Genomic DNA, 11,596 nt, shown 5'->3' with positions numbered 1-11,596 from the left:
CATGAGTCTAAACGAATGTGCCGGTTAGCGTTACTCAGGACATAATACCATCAACACTAATGTGAAACGACGGTCTCGGATGCACCAGAAATAAAGCCATCCGCCGCGGAAGACACCGCCGATCGCACTCAACAGTTCCCCACACGTCTGCTCATTGTCATCGACCCACAACGTATTCATTCACTTTTCGGTGAATAGTTGTCACCTCATCCAAAGAAAGCACGAGGGTGGAGATACTGCAGCTTGCTTAAGCCTAGATGGGAGCAGCCGAGATGCGGGGGATGTAGTCGGTAAGTTTGCACCATAACCACTGAGTTATCTCAAGCCCAAAAGTATCGTTGACGGCAGGTGCACACATTTTCCACACCAAGGCAACTGAGTTTTTTTTTCGAAAAGTCCAATTTGGGTTCAAGTAGAACATAAGGTTGACGGAAACTCGGGGACTGCGCCCACCTGATGAGCCCCAAGAAGGGCGAAACGGTCGTGGGCTGTCGAAGAGTTTTCAGCAACCTTGTGAGTGGTTTCCTTCATGCAAATAACATCCTGTTCCAGTTTGAGTGAATCAATAAAATCAAGTCTGTTTGTTTTACCATCTATATCCATCAAGATAAGCGCTTTTGGAATTTCGGTCGGTCTTGAGTGTGTGCATTTTGGTTTTTAATTCCAAAGATCGCTGGTTTTCAGCGGGATCAAAAAATGAAAACCAACGTCTAAGAAAAACCGAACGGTTGTTTGAAGTAAGGGATGTCGTGCCGTACAAGTGTCGTGCATACATCGCATCTGGCGACGTCAGCCTAACCAGGAGGCTAGGTGAATTAAATCAAGGGTTCGCGGCATCATATACTTATGATGTGTGGGCAGAACTGGACAAATCATGAGTAACGCTCAATGGCCGGCCGATTATTGCCAGCCTGTTTTAGTCTCGAGGTAGCTCAGTAGTTGAGCTGTGATTACTGACCGGAACGTCCGTGGTTCGAACCTCAGCATCTCTTATGCTCCTGTTTAGTCCTGGGCAGACGCGTGATTCCTTCAGGCTCATGGTAGCTAAGCATTGAAAGGATATTACCGATGAAAGACTATTCTAGTCCCAATGTACACAGGATTAGAAAAAAACTTGCAATGACAGCACATCTTAGTTGTTTACCCTGTGCAACTGACTGAGAATGCGAGACACAAAAGGAAAATCCTATAACGGCTGCATAGGAATAAGCGGGGGGGGAGGGGACATCAGGGGTTACTAAAGATAACAATTAGAATAACAATAGCGAGAACAGAAAATAACGAATGAGAATGAGATAGCGGATCGATGAACCGGGCGGCGGCAGCACCAAAACAAAACAAAGCTAGAAGCCGAACGGAACATGCACCACAATGCAACAATTGACAGGGAATGCGGAATGAATGTCCAAAGCATAGAAGCGGGCCCATGTTCGTGCGACATGCATGTAACTCATGCTGGAAGATCGCAGCCAGGATGACCATGCTGAAACAGGCTAGTCGCCCGCGGAATGCCGCAAATCGAGTGAAATTAGATTAAGCCTGGGGAGGTGTGGCGTGTTGGAAAATGGCCTAGAGAGACAAGATCACAAATTGTCAACATCCCTAGGTAGGCGAGAATGATTAAGACAGATCCATGGAACCGACGCATTCAAACCGTCTGCATTGTTACGCGCATCATATCGAGTTGCTGCTGCAATTGAAGGCTCTTTTGTTTCCAGTCGTTCGCCTCCTCTGTAGGAATATACAGAAAGACAAAATAACGGATGAGAGTGTGAAATAGTGCAGTGGTGGGGTGGATATGCGACCCGAAGTGAGGTATCTAAAGAATCGATGAGTTATAGGTATATGGTGGTTAGCTTTGGCCTGGTGGCAAACAGCCATTATACCTCAGTAAGATGGCTCCATCTAAGAGGAATAACAGGTCTGTTGACGCATGCCGTATGAATTTGCCTACGGCATGGTTAACATGGTCAACTTAGGATGGTATTTCACAGAATTCTAAGGGAGTAAGAAGGTTTGGAGAAGACCAGGCAACTAAAAACCCGCGTGAGATTAAATCTCCCGAAATCGTCAGTCTGTATCGTATAAACAAAATCCAACTTCACAAAATATCCGGTTCTTTAGGCGCTGTACCCTTCATGCGCGCTACGACAGAAACAAGAGAGCTGATACGGTGTCAGATCGACTCAGGGAGAGCGGGAAAATCGACCGATCGAAGATGAGTAAAAGAATACTTCTCGTTGGGAGATCGTGCCCTAAATCTGGAGATACTTTGAGCTTTTATCGTGTTAGCCCGAAACACAGTTTTTCGAAATAGCGATTCCAAATAAATTCAACATTTGAGACAATTTCGTCTGAATAAGCCTCTACCCAATGCTTGGAGTTGCAAATGGTAGATGGTCATGAGAGAGAAAGACACACTCAACACAGTTTGGCCTTAGGTAACTCCTAATTGACTCTGGTGAGAATATCCCTGTGACGATGTGTCGCTGTGTAAGATAAAATATCGTGTTGGAGATGGCAAGCGCGCGGACAGCGCAAAACTAACGAGTCAGTCATTACTGGCATCACAGTTCTGGTGTCACGGTTCTCCAAGACGCCTGACCACGTGGGATGACCTCAACGTTCGTTGAAGTTTCCAAGCAGGACAATGTTATCGGTTTTCGAAACCAATCAAGAGAGATTATGAACCTCGATTTGGAACTTGTCCTCGTGGTCTTCTGAGCATATCGCTGGAGTGTATCCACAGATCACAGTCAGGGTTTCGGTCTGTCAGACTTAGATGCCCTAAAGTAAGGTGTGGGCTGTATCGACGAGTTTCTGAATTGGACATATTCTTGGTGCGATCAAACAAGACAAAAGTGAAACATGATTCCCCACTGATCGACCATCGTATCAACATCTACTCGAGCAACCCAGCATGCACGGCACCGCAACCAGCGCGCACACCTGGTGGGTAGCTAAAGTCGGATGGTAGCTGAGGGCTACCTACCCCCAGATTCTTGAAATGAAATAGATTGGCAACCGTAGGAAAGTTATCATCGGCTTCCCTGACACAACATTTTATGTATAGTATGAGGTAAAGGTATCTAGAAAAGCTTATCCTATTTGCATAAAGGACACAATAGACCACAACCAACAGCACATAGGTGGCGAAGCTGAGTGGCTTGTACAGGGTGAGTTCGAATTCACACACTTTTTAAAGGATACCCCAGAAGTGACATGTAAGGGGAGTATGTGCGCTTCATGCCTGATTACGATACCGAAACTCACATGTGTCCATCGTGCAAAAGAGGGGGGCGCCTCATACAGGTAGCCAACTGAGGCCAGGGAAATAACAAAGCTAAGATAACAAGCCTGCAACCCAAGCGGCAGATGAACTAATCAGACTCTACGGGTTGTGCTGGCTTGGCCACGTGCTCCATATGCCGGTTGACCAGCCTCCTCGGACAGCTATTCTCGCACAACCAGAGAAAGTTACGCGACGATTTGGCAACGAAGTAGGAAACGCATTACCAGCAAACTCAGCTGTACTGGTCATTGCCACCTACCTGGATGGGGATATATAGATGATTATGGACACTGTCTGAAATGGCCCAGCCGCACGCATGCATTTAAGCTGCTACCTTCAACACATAGCTTTCACCCCCAATCTCCCGAATGAAAAGTTCACTGACACTCCTGTACTGATGCGCGAATTATATCACCTGCCGCCCCCAATGCGTGGCTATCTTTACCCCATCTACCCAAATCATTGGCGAACGAAAGTGTGACAGATATAACCACCGTGCAGCAAGTAGGCGGTTTTTACAGCTGAAGATGCTTATAGCCAAAAACTCACCTTCCAGAAACGCCAATTCCAAACTCAATTCCTCGGCCGCAGTCTCTGCCTCATTTGTTCGTGCGTTTGCCTAAAATATGAAAGAGAAACAATCAGCAAAACAGTCAGGAAAATCGTGACCAATCGGTCTAGACTATCTTGATAAGTGACATCCTTGGTTCAGCATGACAAGACTTGACATCGATTCAATTTCCCGTCGACGGATTTTTCCGCCACTCAGAATCACGGGTGAGCATTTCCTCCATGTCATATTTAGGTGGTGATTACAAAACTGCCATCCAGCTCCGCAGCGTATAATGATTTAAACCAACCAACCACGACACGGAAGGCTCTATTGGATATGCCAGTACGTGTAGTTTAAACAGGAAGTGCTAGACACAGGGGGCACACATAAATACGAATTCCTGTAGCCAGCACGGAGCGGATCGATCCTTTGGAGGGTTATGAACTTCTACGGTGACCGCTGTATAAGGCAAATTTTTAAGGGATGATAAAGTTCGACCATGCCTAACCAGTGTATCATATTGACCTACTGTTTCTGTAAAATACACTGGTCGTATGACACACCAGTGCGAAATACTATGCTGAATACACTTCCTTGTAAAAAAAACCCTACTACATACTAGTTGACAAGATCAAACAACTGAAGCCCACAATCGGTGTGAGTCGGAGGAAGAATCTTGAGTTGTGCGGCAGAAAGTTACAAGTTATGCGATGCTCATCAACAAGATACGGGTGGGCAGATCAGAATCTCTTACAATTTCTGTTAGCCATGGGAAGATAACTCAGGTCACTCGCTCAGGAATGAATTTGATGAAAATTGGTTCCACCATCAACAACCAGTACGTGTATGTCATCCCAAATATTGGATAATACAATAAAATGCTTCCTAAAGTACAAACTCGCAGACTTAACCAATGACAGATGTTGTAATACAGTTTCTGAGTATACGTCTGTGATCATCATATGGCATAGGGGTAACGGAATGAACATGACCTTTCAAAATATACCTCCTCAGAGCGTACTTACCGAATCCAGCCGTTCGGACAGTTTGGAAACCGCTTCCTCCAGTGCTGCCTGACGGGTGTTCGCCTGAAGAAAACGGTGGAAAATTGAAAAAAGAATAGAGTTCAACCAGTCCGACTTGGAAATCGTGCTTTAAGGTTGGTTTCGTTCGGCGAACGACAAGTGTAAAGGTATCAAGAAATCAGATAGGTGTTGAGTTACTGTCCTCTCCAAAAACAACCTGATGAGTATGGACTTCATCCGACAACATCCAAGGGCTGTTTTCTACCAAAAAAGACAATTATTGCGCATGTTACCTGTGTGTATGCACACCAGTAGATGTGTCGCGTTTCAGTCTCGGGATGTAAACACGGTTTAGTGTTCACCTACTAGCCGGGAGATCGCGGATTAGAAAGTGAGGTTGAAATACATGTAGACTACTCAGCTCGTCAGTATAGAAGAGTTTCAGTTACAGGACGAACTCTGCCAAATCTCTTCACACTACCAAACATCTATAAGCAGCTCAGAGGGAGAATGTGTAAAAAGTCTAAGAAGTCATCACTCGGAGAGCCAGTCAAAACGTGACCAAGGAATGTGGTTTCTGTGATTGAAGGTGGTACGTTCCATCTAGGTGCCAGTTAATCACGCTGCTGGGCAGACACTCGTGACCGAACTGTTAAGTGTTCAACCCGAGGGATAGTCGAGGGTTCGAGACTCTCTGGAACTTCGTGAGATGCGTGCTGTTAGTGATTCCCAATAGGAGTGAATTAACAGTACAGTGCTCGGATTTCGAATATAGAGTAACCTCATTTACGGGACAAACTCTGGAAAGGAATAGTTAATGGCTGATTTTGCGGAGAGTTCTGGATAAACCCGCATGCAGTGTATGGTGAAACATACCTAGCCAACAAGCGTGAATTGATTTCTAAGACCACAAGCACCTAAAAGCGGATACGGAAAATCTGGCGTTGCTTAACGCTAACACTTGCCCTCAAATTTTCGAAAAGCTGCGGATGGGTTTAAAATGGCACACATCTTTGGGATGGCATGCTGCTACCATGTTCCTTACGGGGACGGGAGGGGCTTTACTAGGAGACCCTATTTCATGTTGTATATGTGTCTCATCATCCAACAGGTTGCTAGTTTCAAGAATCTGAAGATATCGTCCTATCTGGTATCGACCAACTCTGACCACCGCCCCGGTATGTGCCGTAGTAACGAGCCACATACTGGACGACGATGGTGTACTGAACGGCCTGGACACTAAGCTCACAAAACGAAATCAACCTCCACATAAGCTGTGGGTTTTCACATGATTGGACCATTCCTATGAGCTATCTCTCCACATGATTGGACCATTCCTATGAGCTATCAGAACACAATGGTTGAAAACAAAGCAATTCGATAGTCTCATCGAATGGGTACACTTGTAAACAGCTTACAATATCGCAGGAATAACAAGAGGGATCTCATTGGCTACAACTCATACATAAAGAGCCCCTAAATGAGTTCTTGTGTTTCCCTGAGGGGTCATTTGACGTTCAAAATAAAGTCAGTACTTTTGCGTGCCTTGTCAACTGACAAAGTGGTGGTTGACGCAACCTGACTGCAATGGTGTCTGCTGTTTCGAGTGCATTTTTGTTGATAACCTTCAAACGAATAGGGAGCATTCGATAAATCGCATTGAACGACTGACCTGGGTTGACTTGATGGTTCGTATCGATCAGGTGATTTGCAAATGCATTGGTCACGTGTTTAACTTCTCACGTTCGAATGCAGAACGATAAGATCTCAGCTGCTTTCTAGGATAAGAGCCGAGTTGTGCCGCGCATATAGTTTGCGGAACATTCTGAGACATAACCTCACCCGTGGGCAAATCGAATTACTTCTACGATGCACACTCAATACTCGATTTTTAATCGCTGAGTCTCATCTTAGCTGGCAGTTTTGGGTGTGAACGTACTGTTTTGAACAGCTGTCATTTTCACCGTCGACATGTCGACAATATTTCTATTATCCACGATCGCTTTAACTCAACCCTTGAGGTGCCTGAAAGTTTTCACCCGAAAAATTCTGCACTCAGCTTCAGTACAGGGGATGAATTTAATGATACTTTCCACTTGACGTCCCGTCGTCCAGAAGACCTGACGGGATGTTGCGAAGAGAGGGTTCCGTAAAGAACCCTGGCCCGGTTGATACACGGGCTTCAATAGCTTCGTTGACATCAGACACAACGGAGATCCGTTGTCGGTCTGTCAAACAGGGCTCAAAATACCCACACCCACGATAATTTTGAAGCAAAACTAAGAATAATCGAGGGAGCTCTAATCAAGGACGGATATCCAGAGAGCGCATTTCGATCATCCAGAAACCTGTCCACAGATTTATCGGCGACATGGCTTCCGAAGCTGTCACAGTTATCCAACATCTCTGAAGGACATTCAACGCGATGAAACTAATGATCCATAGCTCCAGTACCCGTCTGCTCAACAAGAAGCTGAAAATAAATTATCAGTTTACGATTCTTAAATGTCAATCAATTCATTTGTTTGCAGGTATGTAGCAAACTATGCAACGTGGTCAAAATTTTTAACGTCCGATTGGTCCCCTACATACTGTTCTTGTTGTTTAGATGGCGATCGATAGGCCTCCAAAGGATATATCCACGGGAAAACTAGAAAGAGAATTCAAACATCATCGGCTGCCCTACAAAAACACCAGGATGATAGTCATTCGTCAGAGAACGATACATCACCTATTTAAAGTGTATAGCTTAATTTATCCCAACTGGGGTTTAGGATGTGTCTACGAATGTGAAGACAGATGGGTTTAAACGTCACTGTCTATGGAAAATCCATCTGGACTGAATTTATCTTGCACTAAACAAAAGAGGTTCCTGATTACGACCTTTTGTCATCAGAACTGTCCGAATCCTACATCCGAAACCCTAGCAAACACTACACGGAGTACTCTGCGCCAGAAAAAATGTCGTTAGACGTTAATCAGATGACACACAAGAGCATACCCTCAGATAAACCCGACCAGATGTCCAAAATAAATGGCACTTTCGGTATTGCCAGCAAGGATGACGCTCTTAAAAACAGTGGAAGAGCTGTTGCAAACTGCTCTGAAACGAGTATATAATGCAGCTAAACTCACAGAGTTCTCACGTACACAAAATCTCCAAATTCCGGCACACAAACTTTTACTTATTCGATATCACATTGTTTTTCTCGCCTCACCGTAAGCCGTGTAAACTTTGGTTGGCACGAACAAACAGAACCTACAGCTGACAAACATAACCAGCAGACGAACGACTAACGGAACCACTGACATAACCTTCGAGCTGAGCACTCAGTTGACATCATCCGCTCACCTTCTATTTTGATGTTATGTTATTGATCAAGGCTCTAGTGTTTTGAGGCCTCGGTGATTTATGTAAACGAGCGGATCCCGACCAACAGCTTGATTGCCTTATATGGCCTATGCGAGACTGCATTTACTCCCTTATTTCGTAGTGTTTTGAGGCCTCGGTGATTTATGCAAACGAGCGGATCCTGACCAACAGCTTGATTGCCTTATATGCCTTATGCGAGACTGCATTTACTCCCTTATTTCTGACTTCATTACACATGTGAAGGCTGACAGCAAAGAATATCGTTCAGCTGTAGCAGCCTTTCGGTGTCGATTACACATGTGAAGGCTGATAGCAAAGAATATCGTTCAGCTGTAGCAGTCTTTCGGTGTCTAGCTGGCATGCCAACGGAAGGAGACACAAGGGCTGGAATATTGCCAAGTTGTTCAAGCCCAAACAAGAACAGTCGAGATGCTGAGGTTGAGTTCGAACCACGGGCCTTCCGACCCGTAAGCTCACGCCTTAACCACTGAGCTATTTCGAGCTGATGAAACCTTATGAGCAAGTTCCATCTCTCAATCTGCTCCCTGAGTTGGTAAGCAGTTGATAAATACTATGCTTCTCATTTGAAGAAAAACACACCAGATTTTCTGTTGCTGAATTCCATTCAGAGAGAAAATGCACCAAAAGCCAACTTATGCTAATGCACCCGTCCACCGAATTCTCCAGGAGTGTCCTACATGGTACAACAAACATACTTCAGGCCGTACTAGAACCGTCCTGGCTTGGTTTAACGAGGTAGCGCTAGCTCAGTGCCGACAGACAGAGATATGCTCAACACTATGTTGCAGTGTTGTTCTCTAGAACCCCAGTCAGTTGGGGGATGCTTGGTGCTGGCCCTCATTCCAGATTAATTTCCATTCGCCGACAACGTTTCGACGGTGATTCTGATTTGTTTCGAAATTCAGGACGTTGTTCGCTGAAAAGTCGTCCTATCACTTATCTAGCAGCTGAGCTCGCGGAGGACAGCTACGGGCCCTAAGAAAGCAAAATGGATCACGATAAAGATACCGTCAGCAAAGAAGAGGTGGACGAACCCGAATGGCAGCAATAACTGAAGCAGCATCTAGTTTCTTTTGGTAAGCCAAAAATAAGGACAAAATAACTCCTACAGTTCCAACAAGGTCGATGGTCAAGAACGACCAGAAAACGGAACTAAAGCTGGACACTTTGCTGAGAACGTTCCAGACATATTCACAACGAATAAAGTTGCAAAGAACTCCGCACAGCAGAAGACGATTTCAGTCCGTTTCACGAGCATTATACCTAAAGAGAATTCACAACCACATTACATTACCGTATAACTTGAAAACGAAGGGAATTACCGAACACACATACCTCTGCAACATAGGCGTCCATCCGAGCGATTTTTGCAGTGAGCAAAGCACTCTCCTTATCCAGCTCTTGGACAACCCTAAACACATGATAGAAACAACAAGAACGCCCGTTACCGCTGAAGTTCTTCTTCTCGTTTCTCTAATCGTTCGCTTGCGGTTTGTGCATCACGCAATCGATCAATCGTCTACAGGACGAATTTGGAGCTAAGATAAAAATCTATCTACCGCTGAGTATGTTTGGGCTGCTGAAACAGTCCTCGCCTTCGCATCTTCTGTTTTAGACTGGAGTTCTTCAATAACATCGTCACGAGTTTGAAGTTTTTCGGTTAAGAGTTCGCTGGTCCTGTGGGCAAAAAGGGTAACTGGAGGCCTGCAAACAAACTTCTGGCACTCAGCAGCTGATTTGTCTAATTCCGACGTCTTGGTTTCATTCTCGCGTATTTTTTGTTCAATGTCTTCCAGCTGTCGCTCTTTTCTCGTGAGCGTATTGTACAACTCAGACAGTTGGGACTCGTACTGTCAAGGGTGCCGGTGTGAATGTCGAAATCAACACAAACCTTCAATCTCTCTAATTTACATTTGGCAAGTTCGTCGGCCTTGAGCTGAGACTGCGATTCAAGCTCCTTATACGTGTCTAGTAAGCCCACGAGCCTATTACGCAAACTTTGAATCGACACCATTGTGCGGAATAGTTGCCGCTGCCTGTGAATGTCACGCAGGAATCGGTCTCAGCTGCAAAAAAAGAAATATTGATCACAAAGGTGGAAATGCAACGAAACGTAGCAGTAGAGGTAGCCCAACAAGCCTGAGTATCTGATCATCCGATAGACTTACAGGCATAAACCTGAGGTCAACGGTTGGAGGCTCCTGTACAAAGTGATTAGACCCTGGGCTTGGCAAAAAAAGGAATAATTCGAAAGCTCGGTCCGCGTTCCACCCATTTTGCGAAAATCTCGGATTAAAATGAGCCCTCAGTAACAGTGCGTTTCTCTCGCTTATACCCGTCAACGGGTCCAAAATAGTCTGACGTAGTACTGCTACAATTATAACCACTACACCACCGCCATCAGAAAGAGACTGGACCTTCCCGTAGTGTGACGGTTGTGTTCCTCGAAGCCCCAGTAAGCTATACTGGGAGGGGTCAGCGCGACACTTGCAGTCTCTCATATCAACATTTAGAGGTCTGACGAACACAGTCTCCCGGCTCTTCATGTTGGGGGTTGGAACATGTGGCGACTTGGTCCTTAAGAACCGTAATGTATTTGCATTGCCCGCCAAACATCCCTGCCTCGCGGTCAGGTTTTTTAGTCAAAGGCTTCGGTTGAGGACCCTAATCGTCCTCCTGTCTACGTGTGGGCGCTCTGGCAGTATCCAAGCCCACGTACAACCATGAATTGCACATATACAGAAAACTCATGGCACATCGGCTGTTCCGTGGTGTCACCAGTCGGGTCGCCTTATTCGCTGCACACAGCAGGGCGGGTAAGCGAAAATAGGCTACTGTTGATGCCTCCCTTCATTCTCTTTCACATACTTTTTCTTCTCTACCTAGCCCCCTCACTAACAACTTTCTCCTTGAAGTCTCCTCCATTTGTCCTGCATCAGTTAAGCAGAAAACATCCGCGCGTCATCCGGCACAGACATCCTCAGGATCTCAAAATCCATCTTCAAGTCTTGACGCCCAGTCTATCTGACCGATTCAATGTCCGCAATCTGAAACAAGCAAAACAACGCGCCTCTCTCGCTCTCACACTGGACTCGCTTGGTATTGATGTATGCTGTGTATCAAGAACAATAATTCAAGGTGCAAGCGCAGTGGCTGAGTTAACCGCCCCATCACTCACCGCTCACCTCCGGCCACGAACCTCTGGTGATTCAGAGGCTGGTGCGGCAGGATGTGCAGGGGTTGGTGTTGACACAAGTCACAAGAAGAAGCCTTGCTTGATTGGATACATATTGATAGTCGCCTATGTGAAGTTCGTCTGGTAACATCTGTGA

General features: G+C 45.6%; 1 protein-coding gene across 1 annotated transcript; it reads right to left on the bottom strand.

Moving 5' to 3' along the window:
• Nucleotides 1–1,125: 1,125 nt before the first annotated feature.
• T265_09769 (hypothetical protein) lies at nucleotides 1,126–10,325 on the bottom strand (the record flags this gene model as incomplete). Its single annotated transcript, XM_009175942.1, has 7 exons — nucleotides 1,126–1,731; nucleotides 3,842–3,911; nucleotides 4,871–4,933; nucleotides 9,600–9,675; nucleotides 9,713–9,783; nucleotides 9,824–10,114; nucleotides 10,156–10,325. 7 exons carry the CDS (start codon nucleotides 10,276–10,278, stop codon nucleotides 1,649–1,651), a joined length of 777 nt encoding a protein of 258 aa, XP_009174206.1.
• Nucleotides 10,326–11,596: the final 1,271 nt, after the last annotated feature.

The sequence above is a fragment of the Opisthorchis viverrini genome (genome assembly GCF_000715545.1).
Source record: "Opisthorchis viverrini unplaced genomic scaffold opera_v5_300, whole genome shotgun sequence".
Classification (NCBI taxonomy): domain Eukaryota; kingdom Metazoa; phylum Platyhelminthes; class Trematoda; order Opisthorchiida; family Opisthorchiidae; genus Opisthorchis; species Opisthorchis viverrini.
This window is presented reverse-complemented; position numbering and strand designations above follow the sequence as displayed.